Source organism: Ptychodera flava, unplaced genomic scaffold (assembly GCF_041260155.1).
Source record: "Ptychodera flava strain L36383 unplaced genomic scaffold, AS_Pfla_20210202 Scaffold_28__1_contigs__length_4768798_pilon, whole genome shotgun sequence".
NCBI lineage: Eukaryota > Metazoa > Hemichordata > Enteropneusta > Ptychoderidae > Ptychodera > Ptychodera flava.
In genome coordinates this window covers 1551222-1573393 of record NW_027248350.1, presented here as the reverse complement: position 1 = coordinate 1573393, position 22172 = coordinate 1551222, and the positions used below count along the sequence as shown (strand labels likewise).

At 38.7% G+C, this 22172-nt stretch overlaps 2 protein-coding genes across 4 annotated transcripts; both read right to left on the bottom strand.

Annotated features, from left to right (window-relative positions):
- Positions 1 to 942: 942 nt before the first annotated feature.
- On the bottom strand, positions 943 to 11556 carry LOC139127044 (zinc finger protein 501-like). 3 transcript variants are annotated; one of them, XM_070692970.1, is made up of 3 exons: positions 11169 to 11556; positions 7162 to 7284; positions 943 to 3905 (listed from the first exon to the last, which is right to left on the bottom strand). In XM_070692970.1, the coding sequence occupies exons 1-3, from the start codon at positions 11194 to 11196 to the stop codon at positions 3064 to 3066; spliced, it is 993 nt and encodes a 330-aa protein (XP_070549071.1). In that variant the 5' UTR covers positions 11197 to 11556; the 3' UTR covers positions 943 to 3063. The 3 variants fall into 3 exon arrangements, with proteins under 3 accessions (XP_070549071.1, XP_070549072.1, XP_070549073.1); XM_070692971.1 differs by having other exon boundaries at positions 11165 to 11553; XM_070692972.1 differs by lacking the exon at positions 7162 to 7284 and having other exon boundaries at positions 11169 to 11554.
- A 3206-nt stretch (positions 11557 to 14762) lies between these two features.
- On the bottom strand, positions 14763 to 19095 carry LOC139127045 (gastrula zinc finger protein XlCGF49.1-like). Its single transcript, XM_070692973.1, has 3 exons — positions 18740 to 19095; positions 17731 to 17853; positions 14763 to 16908 (listed from the first exon to the last, which is right to left on the bottom strand). The coding sequence occupies exons 1-3, from the start codon at positions 18771 to 18773 to the stop codon at positions 16352 to 16354; spliced, it is 714 nt and encodes a 237-aa protein (XP_070549074.1). The 5' UTR covers positions 18774 to 19095; the 3' UTR covers positions 14763 to 16351.
- Between the last annotated feature and the right edge of the window lie 3077 nt (positions 19096 to 22172).

Genomic DNA, 22172 nt, shown 5'->3' with positions numbered 1-22172 from the left:
GATACACACATGAATACATACATACACACACACACACATAAATATACTCACATACATACATATATACATACACACCTATACACATACAGACACTACAAATTTACCATGATAAACTCTCTTTGGAATACATATTCATATTACAAATTCAAAATAGACAATGTAAGGTTTGATGATTATTCATATGATGATATGTGTGTTATGTTTAATTTACCAATGCTGTCTAAACGGCGCACTTATTTTGACCTTGTTTTTCTTCACAAATCAATTAATGCCCTTCTTGATTGCCAACCAATTTTTAATTTACACATTCCTGGGCGATCAACTAGACAGAAACGGACATTTCATGAACCTGGTGGTAGAGTTAAATTTACTAGCAATTCACTTTTTAATCGCATTCCAAAGCTATATAATAGTTTTTATCAATGTCTACCAATTTTTAACATTCCTGTTTCGAGTTTTAAAAGAAAAGCTAAAAGCATTTGCTTTTGAATTTTTACTTTGTCCTTGTTGTGCATGTCATTTGTTTTAACTTGCTTTCTTGTCCTGTAACATCATGTTATTTGTATTTTTTACTAAAATCCTCCTGTAAGTGCGGATGTATATGGTTTTTAACTGTATCATATCTGTGTTGGAGTTCGAAATAAATAAAAAAATAAATAAAATAAATAAGTCCTTGCAAATATTTTTGATTGCCAAAATAGACTGACTGACAAATGTACCATCAAAGTTTTGGCCAAACTGCACCCAAATGTCTCCATCGTTAAACATTTTGGATTTTCTTCAAAAGAAGTTTGTTTGCACTTCAAGTAATCAAAGTTAACTCTTCAATAGTATCCCGAATGTTTATTTTGCATTTTCAGTTTATAATGCACGTGTGAAACAACACTCTCCAGATATACCATAGTCCTTTTACTCATACAATGAATACATGGTACAAAGGTGTCAAGATGTGAATGTTCTACTATACTCATCGTACCAGTATTATTAGACAAATCTTCAGTTGAGTACTCTGTGGGACTTTCGTATGCACTTTGCAATGTTTTTTTGATAATCAGCTGAACTAATAGCAGCACACACTGAAACTCACTAGATGACCTTAGAGTTGGCTGGAAGTGGCCAGGCAAAACAGTGATCTCTCTATCTATTTCAAAGTTTACAATTATCTATAACAGTATATCTGTATTTTAATATGTCTTACAAGATATGTTAGCATTTATATTATATAAAAATTGTTAAGATTCACCACCTATCAATTTGCCACATGGCAAAAACTAGTGACAGGAACAGTGTGAAACAAGCAGTTCGTCTTTAATGACAAATGCACACAAATAATAACACAAAGCATAAAATTCTGGACCTGAGTATGTGCGCTACTGTCAATCACGAAGGCTGATACATCTGGATTACACTATCGATGTCTGAAAAGATATGACTTACAATTTGTTTGCCATGCATCACAATTGTATTAAAAGTAAATGATTATAATGTATCCGTTGAGGGGGTACTCCCATTGAATGGTGAATGTGCCGCCTGAATGCATCACTTTTTATAGAAAAAAATTCCCTGAACATGGATTACTTTTCATGTGGCACATGTAACGTGACTGCTTGCTTATATCCCTGAGAAAATAATCATTTAGTGTAAAAACTAATAAAATTGAGACAATCTTACTGCATTGCACATGAGTGTCTCAACAATGGTTACACAGTATTTATTTGCAATGGCAGCACCAATGACAACAGTTAAGGTAATATGCACCTCGAAAGTGAAAGACTTAAACTTTTGCTCAAACTTTCCTTGGTTTAAACATGGTAATAGATCCAAAGCAGAGGACTTAAAACTACACTGCATGGTCAAAGAATACAAAAGGAGAAACTTGCAAGGGAAGATCGGGAGGATGACTTTGAACATGATATTGACATCCTATAACGGTCATTTTGCAGGTACATCAGAAGCTGGTGCATACTGGTGTGTACATGTAACCATGCATGCACAGCGTGTGTGTTGACAAAAACTGACGTTTTGAGTTTGAGCCCTGAGTACACATATTGCAAATTTATAAAATTATTGAATATGAAAGATTTTTTCTTGTTTTTCAAAGACGAGCGAGCATTCACGCTATTTGTCGATTTCAAATCATACATTAATTTCTTTTGACAATGCAGTAAAACTGCATTCGACAGTTTACAATGTTAATCTATTTTTTGACCACTCTTAAAATCACTTATGGTTAAAGCCCCACCAGCTGTACCGGTAACTCTTAAAATTTGTTGGCCTCAAAATATCTTCCTATTCTCTCTTAGTTTTTTTTCTGTAAATTCTACCCTCTGAAGGGATACCGACTTTTACTGCATTAGGAAACCATTACTTTGTGAAACATTTGACGAGTAAATTCAAATTTTAATGGTCATTTTCATTTCCCACCATTTTCAAAAATTGGTAATATTACAAAGGAAACAGAACATACAATGTCACAGATGGAAAATATTCACCCCTATGCATTACACTGGCCTATTCTGTGCAGTTTATTGGAGATTTCAGTACAGATATGCCCAGTATCCACAGTTTTTGCTTTTCCGCATGGAGCTGCGATTTAATGTTTAGGAAAACATTTAGAATTGCAGTGTAATCTTTATCTTATTCAAGATTGCATATATATTGTACAGTCCCAGAGGGTAGTTAATACTAAGTGTATACACAATCTTAATAATACATTCTCACCAACTTATTTTAGCTTGAAAGTAAAATCATTAATACAATGCTAAAAGATACAGCTGGTGAGGCTGTAATCAATTACAATCTCAAATTGCCAGCACAGTGACACACTGTACATTGACACACTGTACAGTGACAAAGTTAACATACTTCAGAACATTTCATGCATGTTCTGGTGACTTCTAAAACATTCCATGCATGTTCTGATGACCTCTACTTTGAATCTAACTTTCAAAACACTGTTCAAAAACTATTGCAATTTCCACTGCTACTGTTTCGGATCAGAACATTACACAGCTCTGACCAATACCAGCATTAAGATCCCATCAGTCTTTGCAAGACAAAACACTAATCTGTTTTGTGGCTCTGAACATGTTTCTTCAGCCTGTACCTGGTTCTGAACGTTTCACCACACTCCTTGCAGGCAAACAAATTCTCGCTCGAGTGGGTCTTCACGTGTGATCGCAAATTGCACAGGAACACGAAACTTTTACCACAGTCTTTGCATGCGTACCGCCTTTCATTTGTATGGATTCTGATGTGGTCTTTCAGGGAGCCTCTCTGTGTGAAAGCCTTGCTGCAGATATGGCACACATGCGCCCGTTCGTTTCTGTGTATCTTCTGATGTGTGTTCAGCGTGAACTTTCGCCCAAACTGTTTACCGCACTCCTGGCACTTGAATGGTTTCTCCTGTGTGTGGCTTCGCATGTGCATCTCTAGCGCGACTTTTTGCTTGAACCGCTTGTCGCACACCACACACTTGTACGGTCTCTCATCTGAGTGTACATCTTGCATGTGCTTAAACTGACCGCTGTTGTACCTGAAGGCTTTGCCACACTTGTAGCACACAAAGTCTCGGTTGTCAGAGTGTGTCCTTAGATGTGAAGTCAGGCAGTCATTCCTTTTGAAGCTCTTCCCACATTCTCTGCAAATGAATGGTCTCTCATTATTGTGGACCAATCGGTGCTGTTTGAGGTTCCTTTTCCATCTGAAAGCGTACCCGCATTGCTGGCAAACAAACGGTCTGTCGTGTTGGAGATCGGTTGCCATTTTCATTGGACGAGTATTGGATCTGCTCATGTTTTTAGTTTTCTCCATGATTAAATCTGTACAGCGTCCTTGTCCAGCCACCTCACAGTCTGCTGATAAATGACAGTAGTGCGCAAGACTTCCAACGATGATTGCAATCTCTGTAAAGACATATTTTACCATATTAGTACTATTCAAGGCCCTGTAATCCCAACCTTTGATGATTTTATCCCTAGTTTCGGTTTTGATATAACTCGTAATTACTTCATCTACTCCCCAAAGCATGTTGGGGTCACTGTCACACAGTATTCAGCTTGTGAACTCAGCCTGTACATGAATACACTGCACTAAATGATGGCTGTTAATTTTCGGTTCAGGCTAGAATTCAATTGTACCCAATAAGAGTATTAACATGTACAGATGTTATGTTGACAAGTTAAATCGTGGATGTTGTAATTTTTTTTTTTTTTTCGGAATAGATCAAGAACTTGCAACTGACATACAAAATTAAAATGGTGAAAAAATCATCAAAACTCAAGAGTTACTTGAAGGATGGAAAAACACTTAAGAGGGCCTACTTGTTTCACGAAAAATGTTTGATCCCCTGTTCTTTGGGTTTTCTGCAGATTTCACAAAGACAGCTGTTATGAGCATTTGCAACCAAATCTCACAAGTTCCCAAGTTCCACATGAAAATTGTGTGCACTAATGACATATATATACAGAGCTATGAATTCACCCCTGTCTTACCAGATGTGTGTATTCTATCCATGGATATTATAATGTATGAATAATGACCGGGGTATTATCTGAAGTCTTTTTCTGTAAAACATTACAGAGTCAAAAGTGAGCAGCTAAAATAGTAAAATTTGACAAATTAATCTCTGATTTACACAGGAGAAATGACTGACCAACATTCACAAAATTTTCAGAGAAAAGCTGGTGTTTTCTTGATGCACTGAGATCAGAAGTTGCCAGGACGGCCAAATAAAAAAATTGTGTTTCTGGTAAAATGCCATAAAAAATTAAGGGTAGGTGGGTCAGAAGACCTTTTTTATTTTTCAATTTGATGGCTAATATCAATTAAATATGGTAGAATTACAGAGAATTAACTTGAAATATTTCAAAAGTGCAAAAAGAATATAGGGTCAATGGGGTGGGTCAGGATATTGAAAACTGATATACCCTTTCATTTGGCCTAATATAATAATTGGTAACTTTACTGTGAATTTTGATTCGCATAGCAGAAGTGACCAAAAAACATGAACTAGATTGTCATAAAAACGTTGGATATATTTTGATATTGTATGAATTCAATGTAACTGAATTTCAAATGTGCAAATTTTGAATAATGGATGATGAGCGAATAGTTACACTTTAAAATTAAAAAATAGTGACAACATCACTGTTCGCTCCCATATAGTTATCAAAACAAGTCAACAATTGTATGAAACATGGACATACATATACAGACAGACTGACATACACAGACTGGCACAGAGTGATGACATTGACCCCAAGTGTGCCTTGGCCCATGGAGAGTGATAAAGATATAACAAACAGCTGAATGTAATGATAAAATAGTTAAGTATAGGCCTATACAGGCACTGAGAGTGAATATGTTACAGCAATTTGATTAGTTTCTTTTCCTTTTCTACTTCTGTGATAATATTTAAGACAATCAATCTGCAAGGCAGTTTATGTATTGACAAATATGTTATCTTTTACAAGCACACAGTAAACTGTTCTTGATTTTTCATTTACAATATTTGACATAGACTGAAATACATAACATGCAACCAATGTTTACACTTTGCCCATACACCAGATACATGGAGAAATTTCAACATACAATCATCAACTCAGAAACCCTACAGGAAATAGTAAACATTGTTTTCTTCCAGAACAGCTGGTACATCCACATCTGGAACAACTTACAAACTTAACCAATTACACAAGGATGATGACACAAGAGATAAAGTTAAACTGTGGTGAACTTGACTATTCCTTTCAAATCCTTACCTAACTTGACATCTTAAACTAAAATACACTGCATGGTTAATTGTGCACAAAAATACATCGGGGTGGACCATTTGATAAGGGATGGTGTCTGGAAGATCGATGAGGTACATTATCTTTTTATCCGATCCATTGTACATTCTTTTTCCCCACTTTCCCACCTTTTTTTGTCAAACCTTCTCTGGCTGAATTTTTTATGGGCATTTGTTTGGAATTTTTTCAAAATCTGCCAGGATTTTTTTACCGCATTTCAACATCAAATACAGTTTACCATATCAAATGCTTACTAAATCACCACATTATATACTCTTAGTTCCAGTAGGTATTAAATTACCCAAAAAAAATCTTAAAAATACAAAATGAAAGATATCCCAGTAAAACTGAAAGTTTCGCAAAGTTGCCCCAAAATTCAAAATTCCAGATTTCAACTTAATTTCAATATATCTTATTAACAAAAACCCTAAGGACCGACTGTTTAAATGTCAAAGCAATCAGACTGGTAAATTTTGAGAAACAAATTTTTTGACCAAAAATGAGGAAAAATTGCCCCCAAAATACAAAATTGCAGATTTCATCCTAATTTTAAATATATCTCATTAACATAAACCCTAGGAACCTGTACACTAGATATCAAAGCTACCAGATCAGAAGTTTTAGGAGAAAAATTTTTTGACCAAAAAAGGCAAAAATTGCCCCCAAAATAAAAAAAAATTGCCAGTTTCAACATACCTTCAATACATTATATTGAGATTAATCTTAGATACCTGTATACCAAATACATGTATCAAAGCTATCAAATCAGCAGTTTTTGGATTAAAAAATTTTTATCAAAAATTGGGAAAATTGCCCCAAAATTACAAATATGACAATATCAATACAATTTGTACAAGCATGACTGAGGTCATTCTGAGGAACATGAATATTAAGTTTCATAGCAATCAGACGAGCGATTTCAGAGAACAAGATTTTTTGACTAAAAACGGAAAAAATACCCTTAAAATACAAACATGCAAATTTCATCCCAATTTTTGCACACATAATGTAGAATACCTAAAGAAATCTGCATACCAAGTTTCAACCAAATCTGACCAATGCTTACTGAGTTTTAGCCATTTGCAGGATTTTTTCCTTTTTTCCCCCTCATTTACATATTTTTGGCACTGACAAGTTCATTTGAACAAATTCACATCTCCACCCCTAGGTGCACCTGTACACCAAATACTAAGACAGTAGGTGCTACGGTTTAGGAGTTTTTGATGTGGACGGACTAACAGACATACATACATACTTACATACATACACACAGACGCCATTTTGCCACCTTATACGAATACCTCCCATTTGCATATATACATATGCATATATGGGAGCGTAAAAATGATGTATGTAACTTTCTTACCACTGACAGACAACGCTTCATTGTGATACTGTCTAGTTAATCTTTCACAGGCTGCCACAAATGATTCCATTATTTCATGTGATTTGTCCAAGATTCTGATTTCCTGGAAGAAGTTTGAACACTCTGAAATACAAGAAGGGGAAGAGCATGTGCATGTTTATGCTGTAGTGTGTTCACACAATGTGTAGTAACAAGTATTGTTTCATTGTGTAAAGTTGGAGATATTGCCTTATTTATCTTGCTAATGGCCTGCCACTGGACCCTTGACCGTGAATCGGTGGTAAACCAAAGGCGTGGGACATCATGAGAGCAAGTTTTGTTGCAGTCTGTGAGCGATTGAGTTATTCGGGTAGGCATAGAGTGGAACCGAGCTGAATTCGGCCGAAAATAGTCAGAAGCTACTTGCGCGGTCAAAATCGTGACCGCGTCCACCGGATTTTCCAATGAGAGTCAGCAGGGTTGTGGTTAGCTGCAGTACAGTAGCTCCAGGTTATGCCTGCATTGGGTTGCCGTCCGACCCAAACACCCAGGCAAAACCTCGAGCTACTGTACTGCAGCAAGGCTGTGGTGGGAGACCATATAACGCCGGGAACACTCAGCACGATACTTAGGGTTAGCATCACACGCAAATCTTTAATAGCAGCAAAATTGTAGCACTAATGTGAGGTTGAGGCGGTCGGTGAGTTTTGGTCTTTGCGACCTCGCTCACCAGCAGTGCTACAATTTTGCGGCTAACGCAAATCTATGAAACTGTGTCCCATGGTGTACTCACATGGTGTGTAGAGAACATAGCTCTGCATGGCAGGGCTGTGTGTTCCCGGCGTTATGTGGTGGGAGGCCTAGCTGCAAAATTGTAGCTCTACGGTGAGGCGGTCGGTGAGTTTTGGTTTTTGCGACCTCGCTCACCAGTAGAGCTACAATGCCGAAGGCCCTGTAGCATACAAAATAAGCGCGTCACACATGGCGCAGCATTTTCATGTAAAATCCCACATATTTACTGCATTTGGTCGTACCGATTTATCACTACTGAAGACTAAACACTATACTACACTAACCTTGTCGTTTATGGGGTTTGGTATTAGCACAGACACGTCGATCGCGTTCCATAAACATTGAGCGTGTTTCTGGGAGCCGCCATTACCGGAAGTTGGTAATGGCGGCTCCAAGAAATGTTTTTGGAACGCGATCGACATATTTGAACAAATACCAAACCCCATACACGACAAGGTTAGTGTAGTATAGTGTTTAATCTTCAGTAGTGATAAATCAGTATGACCAAATGCTGTAAATATATGGGATTTTACATCAAAATGCCGTGCCATGTGCAGCGTGCTTATTTTGTATGCTTCAGGGCCTTTGGCATTGTAGCTCTACTGGTGAGCGACGTCGCAAAAACCAAAACTCACCGACCGCCTCACCGTAGCACTACAATTTTGCAGCTAGTTGGAGGCCATAACGCTGGACCACACAAGCCCTGCCATGCAGAGCTATAGAGAACATTGCTGCGGATCCGTAGATGCCTACCACTCTCTTTGCTGGTTGTGTTGGGAAAGTGGGGAGTGGGGCCCAACACGACCAGCAAAGCCTTTGCTGGTTGTGTTGGGCCCCACTCCCCAACACAACCAGGGAGAACAACAAAGGGAGTGGTAGGGCTACGGATACGCAGCAATAGAGAACATAGCATCATGCATGACTATACATCATTTACATGATACAATGAAAGAGTGTAGACAGCGACGTGAAAAGGGGACCTCGCTCCGTATCGGGACTGCATCGCTAGTAGTACTTGCTGCAAAAACGAGGGGTCCAGACACTTCGCACCAAAACCAGTTCGCCCCACACAACTTCGCCCCAAAACCATTTCGCACCAAAACCACCTCGTCCCAAGTACTACCTCGTCCAACGCCACTTCGCCCCAAGTACCACCTCGTACTAAAACCACTTCGCCCAAAGTATCGCGCCATCAACTCGTCCTAAAACAACGATGCCACGACATATCATAACGTTATTTTTACATGCAACTTGGAAGCTTTAATGTGTCAAGACATTTTGGCTAACACGAAACATTTATTGTTGCATGAAACCATAAACGGTAGAAAAAGAAAAAGAAACACGCAAACTACTCAATGCTACAGGTGCCGTGCGCGGATTTGCACCATGTCATTTTCTCGAAATGTGTACAATTTCAAGATTTCAGTCCTGGGATGATAGAAATATGATGAAAACTTCGATGGCAGTGGTTGATTATTTTCAGCTTTACTGGTTGGCGATAAGTTTGGGGCAAAGTGGCATTGTTTTGGGGGCGAAATGGTTTGGGGCGACGTGACTTTTGGGGCGAAGTGGTTTTGGTACGAGGTTGTTTAGGTGCGATGTGGTTTTGGTGCGAAATGGTATGGGAGTTACAGTCAACTCGCACTTTTTCCAACCCGCCCAGAACCAACTCGCCCGATTCAAACTCGCCCGATACCAACTCGCCCGTTGTTTTGAGATAGGGTTTTGTAGATTCCATGTACGCTAACCCGATGGCCCGAGGCCAGCTATTTTCATGTCATGCCAGGCCAGTAACTCGTGAAAGACGGTCTGCTGTTCCTAAAGAAGTGAGCCAGTTCGCAGTAACTATCCCTATACGTAAAGAAGCCGAACGAAATTTATTCTTTCAAGAGATTTGCAAAACGTGAAATTCGCAAATAAAAAGTTTTCCGTGTTGGCACATATTTCAAGCCGCACCTGTGGTTCTCTATGTTAGAAATATTTGTTGTTAGAAATAAAACGTTTTATGCGTACCAGTTGCTGCGAAAACGAGCCCTGCCACTCTTTGATATGTTCTTCCACTCCAATGACCAAGCTACCCGAGTGGCAAAGGCTACCGATTCGCAGCAAGCGTACCAGTAGCTCTGCATGGCAGGGCTGTGTTTACCGGCGTTATACGGCCTCCGTATAACGCCGGTAAACACACAGCCCTGCCATGCAGACCTAGCGTACCAGGTACTCATACAATTGCAAAATAATATCGGGCGAGTTGGTATCGGGCGAGTTGGAATCGGGCGAGTTGGTATCGGGCGAGTTGGAATCGGGCGAATTGGTTCTGGGCGGGTTGGAAAAAGTGCGAGTTGACTGGTACCCGACGAGATGGTATGGTGCGAAGTGGTTTTGGTGCGAAGTGTCGGGGAACCGAAAACGAGCCCTGCCACTCCTTGATGTGTTCTGCTGGGAGTGGGCGCTCCAATGACCAAGCTACCCGAGTGGCAGAGGCTACGGATTCGCAGCAATAGTAGTACAAGAGTAGGGTAATATTGTAGTACAGTACACTAGTTAGCCCTGCATGCGTACAGGTCTGTGTCAGTGTGTGTTTCCGGCGTTGTACGGCCCCCACCACGACGGCCGTATATACAGTACACCTACCGGGGTCCAGACACTTCGCACCAAAACCAGTTCGCCCCACACAACTTCGTCCCAAAACCATTTCGTACCAAAACCACCTCGTCCCAAGTACTACTTCGCCCAACCCCACTTCGCCCCAAGTACCACATCGTACTAAAACCACTTCGCCCATAGTATAGTCCCATCAACTCGTCCTCAAACAACGATGCTACGATGTATCATGACGTTGTTTTTACCTACAACTTGGAAGCATTAATGTGTTAGGACATTTTGGCTACCACGAACCATTTATTGTTGCATGAAACCATAAACGATAGAACATGGAGGTAGTAGAGACACGCAAATGCTACAACTCAGGTGCCGTGCGCGGAATTGCACGATGTCAATTTCGCGAAATGCGTACACTTTCAAGATTTCAGTCCCAGGATGACAGAAGGTGGTTATTTTCAGCTTTACTAGTTAGCGATAAGTTTCGGGCAAAGTGGTTTGGGGGACATGACTTTTGGGGCGAAGTGGTTTTGGTACGAGGTTGTTTTGGTGCGAAGTGGTTTTGGTGCGAAATGGTATGGGACGAGATGGTATGGTGCGAAGTGGTTTTGGTGCGAAGTGTCTGGGAACCGACCTACCGGCTTGGTCCAGGTCTGTCAAAGCCATACTTGATATGTAAATCGATTACACCCCAGCTGCAACTCTAGCGATAGCGACCTTCGATGTCATGTTTGATTATGGGAATACGCATATACCGGTGGCTGCCATGCCCCTTGTATTGACGTCGACGTCCACTTTCGAGCAAGCTGACATGGGATACTGTCGGGCAGATCCCCGGCGAGCATTGTGCTGATTAGATCATTGTCACCGTCGGCAGCGAAGGGCAACTTGGCCTTGTATTATGATTCAGATTTATTCCCATTGCACATGTCTAATCTGCCGTAGCTCGGTCTTGTTATGCATTCCAGTTAAAACGAAAATGTGATCGCGCACCCCCGCACGTACCGACAACTTTAAAACAGACAAAATTTGATCACAGCCCCTTTTGTTGAGTCGAGATATAAATGAAATTATGCTTCCGCACAATAACCGCTGGCGGCGCTGTGACAGACTCGGACGTGTGTAAACCTCAAATTTTTCAGGCGCTCGGGCCTGATATACATGTATCCTAGGTATTTTAGAAAAGCAATAAAAGTGTGTTGCGTTATTTTACACCTAACTCTCCGATTGACCTCGACTGCACTTACATTTGCATGGTAGAGAAGAGTATATTCCTTAGGGCTTAGAGTTATCTGAAGGGGTGCTTATCCACACAAACTTTCTTAAATATAAGCTCTTTTCGGTATTTATATACATACCAAATATGAGCAAAAATTACTTTTATCTTCATGTTTTTGGGGTCTTGTTAAATTTATTTCTTATGCTTTAGTTTCTCTCCCAGCAGCAGCTTCATCCAGTGTTTGCTGAAGTCTGCATCTTTGAGTTTTGTAATTTTTGCCTTACCACACTCCCTGAGTGTGTTGTTGAGCAATAAAGTAACGTGAAGTAAAGTAAAGTAAAGTAAAGTAAAGTAAAGTAAAGTTCAAAAATCCAGAAAGAATGCCAACCCTCTCTCTGACTCTTACTGACCTCTTACAACACCTTTCAATGTACGTGGGTACAAGTCTGTGGGAAACAAATCCCGAGTGACCATCCACAATTTGATGTTGGCATGGTTAAAGAACTGACTGAGCCTTCCTGTCTCCCCCACTTTTACAAAGAGAAAATATGCACTTTTTCAATTCATGACATTTTTCAAATTCTTTTCTTCTGCTTAATGACAGTTATTAAAGCCTATGCGTCAAGTAAACCCTATAATCTTGATCAGTTAGATGCACCATACGTTAAAAACGAATTATTCAATTTTTTTTATGTAACACCGTATGAATGGCTGAATTTCGGGCATCATGCATGCTTCTCTTTTGATGGCACTTACAAATTCAAACCTTAATATCAACAGCAAATATCAAAGGGTCTGTAGCTGTATCTTTTGATTATTTTTTGCATTATTTTTGTTTTGCATCAACTACACTTTCGTGGTGTATACTTTCAAAAGCCCATTGATATACATAGTATTCAGCTTGGCAACTCGGCTTGTACATGTGTAGACTGCATTGTTATTGTTGACAAGTGGATTCTGGTCCGGACTATAGAATTCAGATTTAACAACAACAGTGCATTTAATTACACATACAGACGTTGTGTTGATAGTTAACACAGGGATGGTGGCCATTTTGAATATTCAATATAGGTACATCCTTGGTAATTTGTTTCTCTTGTACCAAAATTGTTGCAGCGACCCTACATTTTTATTCTTGATTTTGAAAGAAAATGGTTGATAGATTCACTGAGGAAAATTTGAGCAAAAGTTCAACTCTTTCATTTTCGAAGCGCATACCACCTTTAGTTAATCCCTTCATAAACGTCTGAATGGGGAAGTTCACCAAGGCTGATTTTTACATACATGCTAGCTTTTGGCCACTTATTCTGGAAGAACGGTTTTTCGCCATTTATATCTCTCGTGATTGTTCATTACAACAGATAAAAATAGTGGCAGAATTGCATTATTGGGCTTCATCAACTCAATGTATTTTGAATCATGGGAAAAAAGCACAAAGTTTGGAGCTTTCATCACATGATGATGACAGGGACCATAAGTTGCGATGGGTATGGGATTGTCATTCACAATCACAACAGGCCGTTGCGTATTTACATAACTATTCATATACCAAATGTGAGTTACAAATTAGGGTGTTTGTAAAAAATTTTATTGTCACAAGAGACGTACCAACACATCCACAGTCAAAATTTGGGCCGAGCTGCATCCAAATATCTCCATCCTTCAAAGTCACCAACATTTTGGATTTTTTTTCAAAAGACGTTTGGTTTTGCACTTCAAGTAACCAAAATTAACTCTTATCCCTGAATAGTTATCTTGGCTTTTCAGTTTACATTACACATGTGAAACAATACTCGCCAGATATAATCCTTTCACTCATACAATGAATACATGGTACACGTTGCAGGCATAAGGGTGTCTAGATGAGAACGTTCTATTATACTCATGATAGTACCAGGATTTTTAGACAAATCTTCAGTTGAATTCTCTTCAGAACTTTTATCTGCAGTTTGCAATTTTTTGACAATCAGGTGAACTAGTTGCAGCACACTATTAAACCCATTAAATGATCTTAGAGTTGGCTGAAAGTGGCCAGGCAAAACAGTGATCTCTCTATCTATTTCAAAATGTACAATTCTTGATAACAGTATACATGTATCTGTATTTTAGTATGTCTTACGAGATATTGCTAGCATTTGTAATACAAATTGTTAAGCTTCATCACCTATCAATTTGCTACATGGCACAAACTAGCTACAGGCATAGCATGAAACAAGCAGTTTGTCATACAATGTATAAAACAAAAAATATAAAACTCTGGACCTGAGTATGGCCGTCACAGTCAATCATGAAGGCTGATACATGTACATATGGAACACACTTTTCATGTCTGAAAAGATCTGGCTTCAATTCGTTTGCCACACACATCACAATTGTATTAAATGATTATAATGTATCCGTTGACGGGGTACTCCCATTGAATGGTGAATGTGCCGCCTGAATGCGTCACTTTTTCCAGGAAAAAAATTCCCTGAACATGGATTACTTTTCATGTGGTCCATGTAACGTGACTGCCTGCTTATATCCCTGAGAAAACAATCACCAAGTGTAAACATTCATAAAATAAAGACAATATTTTGCATTGCACACAAGTGTCTCAACAATGATTTCAAAATATCTATTTGCAAAGGCAGCATCTATAACACCAGTTCAACGGAGGCGATCTGCTTCATGCATCTACCGGTAAATGCGTCACATCAACATGGCTGCAACATTTCTATTTCAAACATGTTTTAATTTTCACCAGTTACCAATGTACCTTGGACATAAGGTTTTGGTCGTTTGCGTCCCATATGATCTTTTAACCCAGTCTGACGACCTCCCTTTCTAAGGTGGTAGGCTCTTCAAAATGAAAGACTATAACTTTTTCTTAAACTTTCCCCAAGAAATCTTTCACATTTTAAGTGTTTTGTTGACAAAGTCAAATAAAGTTACGTCAACTCTGACAGCAATGATGACAATACCATATATCTCTATCAGAATAACATATACAACCTTATCATGGAATTGGTTCCAAAAGGAGAAGACCTACAATAAGACTGCATTGTCAAATACAACAGGGGAAACTTGCATGGGATGATGGGATGACTTTGAATATGATATTAAAAAACTGTAACACAAGAAGCTGGTGCATGACTGGTATAGTGTAACCTGGCATGCACAGTGTGTGTTGGTAAAAAAATGATACTTGGAGTTTTAGCCCTGTGTACACATATTTATATTGCACATTAATAAAATTATGGAATATGAAAGATTTGTTAGTTGCCTTTTATAAGTTGAGAGAGCATACACATTATTTTGCAATTTCAAATCATCCATTAATTAATTACTTTAGACAATGCAGTGAAACTGCAATCAACAGTTCACTATGTTGATGTATTTTTTGACCACTCTCAAAATATCTTAAAGTTAACCTATAGGGGCAATTACAGGGCCATGGGCGCACAATAGGGGATTAGTGATGACGCAGTCATTTGCATTCTCTGGGAGTGAGTTTTTGAATTCTCATAGTATCGCTTTGATCGTATGATAAATTTGAATAATCATGATGGGCACTTTCGTGAGATAACCAAAGAGGGGTCAAAAGGTCGTACAGGGAATATATTTTAAAATATGCATTCTCCGACGAAACGATGAAAGGTTTTTTCAGTTTATTTTCATCTAAAATTTAGTCACTATATATTCACAGACATCATATGCAAGTTTCAATGACAATGAATGCCTGAAACATTGCAAAATTAAGGGATTCTGGGACCAAACACGGCACGTCCGATCAGTAGCGTGGCTTTTTTAACATTTGCATAGATTTACGATGATCCCGCTTTTAAGGGGAAGTTCCTGTTTGAGGTCTTAAAAACTGCCTGTATGATGAAACCAAACTCAGTGACTAAGTTAAAATATTTTAACACTGGAACCTACTTATATTATAAAAGCTGGATTATCGCAAATCATGTCATCAAATGTTTCAAACTGTGTCCCCTGTACGACCATTTGACCCCTTTGCATATGTCACGAAAGTGCCCATCATGATTATTCAAATTTCTCATACGGTCAAAGCAATGCTATGAGCATTAAAAAACTTCTGCCGAGTGTATGCAAATGGCTGCGTCATCAGTAAACCCCCTATTGTGTGCCCACCGTCCTGTAACTTCCCATTTAAAAAACCTTCCATACTCCAATGACTTTTGCTTTGAGTCTAATTTTCACAACACTGTTCAAAAACTTTTGCAATTTCCACTGGTACTGTTTCGGATCAGAACATTACACAGCTCTGAACTATACCAGCATTAAGATCCCATCAGTCTTTGCAAGACAGGACATTAATCTGTTTTGTGGCTCTGAACATGTTTCTTCAGCCTGTACCTGGTACTGAACGTTTCGCCACACTCCTTGCACACAAGAGAATTCTTACTCGAGTGGATCCTCACATGTGATTGTAAATTGCACAGAAATGTGAAAGTTTACCACAGTCCTTGCATGCATATTGTCTTTCGTTTGTATGGATTCTCATGTGGTGTTTCAGAGTGCCGCTCTGTGTGAAAGCCTTGCCGCAGATATGGCACACATGCGCCCGTTCGTTCCTGTGTATCTTCTGATGAGTCTTCAGCGTGGACTTCGCCCAAACTGTTTGCCGCACTCCTGGCACTTGAATGGTCTCTCCTGGGTGTGGCTTTGCATGTGCGTCTTTAGCGTGGCCTTTTCTTTGAACCTCCTGCCGCACACCCCGCACTTGTACGGTCTCTCGTCCGAGTGTACGACCTGCATGTGCCTGATCTTGTTGCTGCTGTAAGTGAAGGATTTGCCACACTTGTCACACACAAACTCTCGGTTGTCCGAGTGTATCCGCAGATGCATAGTCAGGCAGCCATTGCTTTTGAAGCTTTTCCCGCATTCTCTGCAAATGAACGGTCTCTCATTTTTGTGGACCAATCGGTGCTGTTTTAGGTTCCTCTTCCATCTAAAAGCATCCCCACATTGCTGGCAAACAAATGGTCTGTCATATTGGAGATCAGTTGCCAATTTTCTTGGAAGACTCTTGAATCTGTTCATGTTTTCATTTTTCTCCTCGTTTAAATCTTTATGGTGTTCTTTTTCAGTCGCCTTGCTGTCCACTGATACATGATAATAGTGAGCAATGCTTCCAACGATGATTGCAATATCTGTAAAGACATATTTTAATTTTTCACTATAATTTTTGTTTTTGATGTCACACGTCATTTCTTGTTCTACTCCAGAAAGCATGATGAGATACACAGTATTCAGCTTCTTGTAAACTCAGCCTGTACATGTGTAGACTGCATTACTATGGTTGGCAATTATATATTCTGGTCTTGGCTAGAATTAATATGTAATACTATGGTTGGCAATTATATATTCTGGTCTTGGCTAGAATTAATATGTAACCAATATAACAGCTTACATAACACATGGAGACCTTATGTTGACAGGCTAGTGGGTGGCATGCTTTTGGTTGTAGAACAAGAACTAGCAACTGACATAGCAAGGGTAATAAAAATTCATCAAAGTTAGAATTTGCAGGGGTGAAGAACACTTGTCCGACACCAAAAAAAACGTTACAAATTGATATCACCCTAGGGGGTCCACTTCACAAGCTGAGGGAGGACCCTTCAAGAGGATCTAATTGCTTCACAGAAAAGTTGGGTCCTCTATCCAATAAACGGAAACAGTCATCAGAACTGCACCTGTGCAGGTTTTTTGTTTAAAAAATGAATACTGAGATTTGAAAAGAGCATTAAGGCCAAATAAAATAAATTACATGTTTCTCCTTACATGCCTTCGAAAATTAGGGTGTGTAGGTAGGAAGGAGAAATTTTTTTTTATTCTTGTTGTGGTCTAAATCCAACGAAATGCATTAAAAGTTCTAGACAATTTACTTGGATTACAAAAAATACTACTTTGGATGATGAGAAAAGAGTTACACTTTAAAATCAAAAATAGTTTTTATGAATGTAACTTCTTACCACTGACAGACAATACATCATCATGATACTGTTTAGTTATCCTTTGACAGGCTGCCACAAATGATTCCATTATTTCATGTGATTTGTCCAAGATTCTGATTTCCTGGAAGAAGTTTGAACATTCTGAAATATTAGAATTAAGGGAAAGAGAGGGGTGTGTTTATACAGCGTGTTCACACAATGTGTAGTAACAAGTATTGTTTCATTATGCAAAGTTGGCGATAATAACTGAGCTATCAGAGATGTGCTTTGCAATGTGCATTGCATAACGTCATTTAAGGGTATTTGGCTCGTCTGACTGCTGATGGTGCAGGAACTGGCTGGCAAAAATGAAAGCAGATTGAGGATACTGGAATTAAGTTGTTGGGATCATAAACAGTAGATGGTTCCTCAATCCCCTCTACTGTCTATGCTGGGATATAGAAAATAACCCTAGAAAACAACCAGCTGTCAGGTCTGAGATTAAATTTGCCAGCAGTGAAAACTATTGGTTTGTAAAAAATCAGGACATTTGCCACCAGTAAACTGACATTTCCTGCATCCCTGAGCAGCAATGTTTATGAACACATACTGGTTATTTCACTGGCAGAATTTAAAGATAATGAAGACATGGTAATAAAAATAACGCGGTCATTCGCGAACAGAAAAAAAACAATGGTCGTTTTGTACGCCGAACCATGGGTGTACAAAAACAGCAAGGGCAAAGTGAAAGCATTTCGTGAGTCCTGCCCTTCTCCTACTGCGCCCTTCTTGCCACTTTCAGAATCAGGGTAAGCTGACCCACACACTGTTTATATATTTCTTAGTTCTCTCCCTGCTTATCTACATAAATGCTAGATTTAGGCCGTCGAATATTCCTTATTTAATTGATTACGACTGGTTCTATAGGTTGATTTGCAAACTCAAACAATGCATTGAATGACTGCATTGAGTAACATGTAAATCGTGCACCACGAAAATCTACATGCAACTTCATTATCGGAAGGAATATAGGGTCATGTGTACCAACCCACTTGGTCCAGGCCTGTCAGTGTCAAAGCCATACTTGATATCGAAATAGATTACACCTCAACTGAAACTCTGGCGACTTTCGATGTCCTGTTTGATGATAAGAACACGCATCTGCCGGTGGCTTCCCCTTGTATTGACGTCGACGTTCACGTTCGTACAATCGGCTCAACGAACTGGGGTGGCATATTTGTGCTGCTTATCTGTAGGTCATTGTCACCGTCAGCAGCGAAGGGTAACACGGCCTTGTATTATGATTCAGATTATGTCCATTCCCTAGTCTTGTCTATGCTTGGTCGACTCGTCATGCATACCCAGTAAAAATGAAAAGCCGGCTGCATATGCTGGGGGACCCTTCACGTACAGTCATATTGTTACAACTTCAAAGCAGACCAAAATTTGACCATTGCGCCTTTAATTGTGTCGAAATACAATGGTTACGGATGCGTCCGCATGACAACCGCTGGCGGCGCTGTGATAGCCTCGGGTATGCAACTTGCAAGCAGGCGCTTGAGGTCTGAATATTGTTTAAAGCAAGCTTAGAGAAAACAGGTTTTGTAAGTCTTCTGCGGAGGGTGAATTTCACTATTTAAATGAAGTGTCCCAAATATAGTCCTGATAGAAAAGTTTCCTTTCTGCAATGAAGCAACAATATTTGATAGAGTTTAAATGACAGAGATAAGTTTTTGTACATTTTAAGTTCTGATTAAGCTGTCTCTCATGAAATATATTACAAACACTACATATTCACATGCAGATGCAGGTAAAAACATTGACAACAATGTTCTACCAATGTTTAGTTTTGTTCATGATATACTGCACTTTTCAAAGTGTATGGTTATGCAATAAAGTTTTGAGGTGTCTGAAGTTACTTTACATTATACTCTCTGAGAGGCCATGGCTACAACTACATTTGCATCGCAAAAAGAAAATAAATTTCTTAGAGTTTGGAGTTTTCAGGGGGTGCATATCTAAACGAGTGTTCAAAAATCCAGAAAGAATGCCAACCCTCCCTTTGATCTTATTACACCCCTTGTATGTATGTGGGTCCTGGATGTGCGTGTATGTAAAATAAGCATTTAGGGACGGACCATTAGATCTTGGGAGGGGGGGTGGTCAAAAACAGAAAAAAAAAAATTTTCAGAGCAGAAAGTTAGGAAAAAAAAAATCTTCAAACTAGTTTGCAAAATAAAAAAAAATAAATAAGAAGACAAAGGCGTAAAAAAAAAATCTGCAAAAGTCTTTAAATTTTGAATTTTTTTAGATTTTACCGACAGTAAGCACTTTCTGTATTTTTAATACATCCTCCCGGCACATTTTTAATTTTAATTTATACATTTAGAGCGACTGTATCCCTTATACTGGAAGTTGTGATTATCTTATCTTTTCAGGACTTTTGTATTCTGATCACTTGAAAATTATGAAATTATAGAACCTGTTTTCTACTTGTTTCCTGCGTACAAACCAAGCAGGTACACTAGGTAAAACATTGAAACTATGGTATGGTTGTCAAGACAGAAAGTTGTATTTGCCTTTTAAGATCAAGGTAAACAGATGCAGGCCACATCAGTTTCATATTTTTCACAGCATTTTATTACAATGATGAATGCAAGAATGGTGTGAACAAGTAGGAACACGTCAATGATGATAAAACAACATATCAAGTCATTATGTATTATTTGCTTTAAAAAGGCATTTTCAATTCTTTTTTCTCAAAAAACAGCCTCAAATAACAACAGCAACACATGTTTTAACATTCAACAATACACTATGTAGAATGCCATCTATCCAACAAATCCAACACAAAAACACATAAAAGGGTTGAACTTTGAAAGTTTCTCGATAGCAAATACTGAATAAATCTGCATGGTTAATCGTTTTTGTGTGGCAAATTTCAAAGAAATTGGACAAGCCCTTTCAGAGAATACAGATTTTTTGACCATGAATGGCATAAATTGTTCAAAAAGACAAATATTGAAATTTCAACACATCTATACACATCCAATCAATTTGGACACGCTGCTACAGAGAAATAGATGTTTTGATCAAAAAAAGGCAACAATTGCTCTAAAAATACAAATATGCAAATTTCACTATATTATTTAGTTTATTTTAGCTTCTCAGCTTGTCAAAATCAATTGTAAATCATGAGATATGCATGATGTTTGGTGGTTGAATGTAGGCATTTCACCACGCAGTAGAAAGGGAAGCCAGGAAACCAAAATAGTCAATTTTCAAAACTATACGAAGCTACTGAGGAGCAAGAAGACCATGTTTCAAAGGAAGATGTGTAATCCGAAAAAAATGCTCCCAAAGTGCCGCCAAATAACACCATTTTTATCTCTATTTTTTAAAAGCTCCAACAGCAGGAGGGGGACACCCCCCTCCTGACCTCCCCCGCAAAAATACTCCCCAAGTGCCACCAAATAACACCATTTTAATCTCTATTTTTCAAAAGCTCCAACAGCAGCAGGGGACACCCCTCTCCTGACCTCTTGCCAGTGACCGCTTGCGTGGCCGCTTGTGGTGCTTGGCACCACATGTTTGCCCTCTTTATCTTCAGACAGCGACGAACCAAAAAAAAAAAATTATAAATCTGAAAATTTTATCTGAAAAAAAAAATTTGCACAGCTAATCTCAATTGGAAAAAAAAATTTTCAGAAATTTACAATAGTAAAAAAAAATTTTTCACAATTCATTGTGACCACCCCCCTCCCAAGATCTAATGGTCCATCCCTTAGAAAACAAAGCCCGGGAGATGCACAATTTTTGTGTTCAGTGGAACAATTAAACAACAGACTGACCCTCCCTATCCAAAGGAAAAAGATATAATTTTTTTATTTTCCGTTATTCACATTTTTCCTATTCTTTTCTTCTGTATTCATTTCTCAGTATCCACAATTATTTTGCTAAAGCATACATTAAAACAAGTTATTCAACTTGGTTATTCATACCCCGGTACTGTATGAACACATGGCTGAATTTCAGGCATTATGCGTCTCCCTTTACAGCACTACAAATTGAAACCTGAGTTTTATTAGCAGAAAGAGCTAGAGGGCCAATAGTTGTGCATTTTGATGAATTTTTTTTCACCTATTTACACTTTTTAATGTCAATTACAGTTTATTGGTCTAATTCCAAAAGCATTTTCAGATGTACAGTCTTCATCTAGTCAACTCATCAACTGCATTGTTATTGTTCACGGGTGAATTCTGGTCTGGACAAGCATTCATAATTAACAATGATGGTGCATTTTACACATACAGACACTGTGGTGACAAGCTAAATCGGTGTCCCGACATGCCTTGGGAGGTAGCACAAAAAATTTTTTTGTTGACATAAAAACAAAAAGTGCCAAAAACTCATCAAAACTCACAGCCATATGCTGACCCTGTAAAATTCGCAGTCTAATCAATGGAGTAATTGATCTTTTA

Coding starts and splice junctions, on each gene's coding strand:
- LOC139127044 (XM_070692970.1), bottom strand. CDS start 11,196: ATGGCTTTGACAGACCTGGACCAAGCCG. Junction 7,285..11,168: donor GACAGACCTGGACCAAGCCG/GTAGGTCGGTTC, acceptor CTTGTATTTCAG/AGTGTTCAAACTTCTTCCAG. Junction 3,906..7,161: donor TGAAGCGTTGTCTGTCAGTG/GTAAGAAAGTTA, acceptor ATGTCTTTACAG/AGATTGCAATCATCGTTGGA.
- LOC139127045 (XM_070692973.1), bottom strand. CDS start 18,773: ATGGCTTTGACACTGACAGGCCTGGACCAAGTGG. Junction 17,854..18,739: donor GACAGGCCTGGACCAAGTGG/GTTGGTACACAT, acceptor CTAATATTTCAG/AATGTTCAAACTTCTTCCAG. Junction 16,909..17,730: donor TGATGTATTGTCTGTCAGTG/GTAAGAAGTTAC, acceptor ATGTCTTTACAG/ATATTGCAATCATCGTTGGA.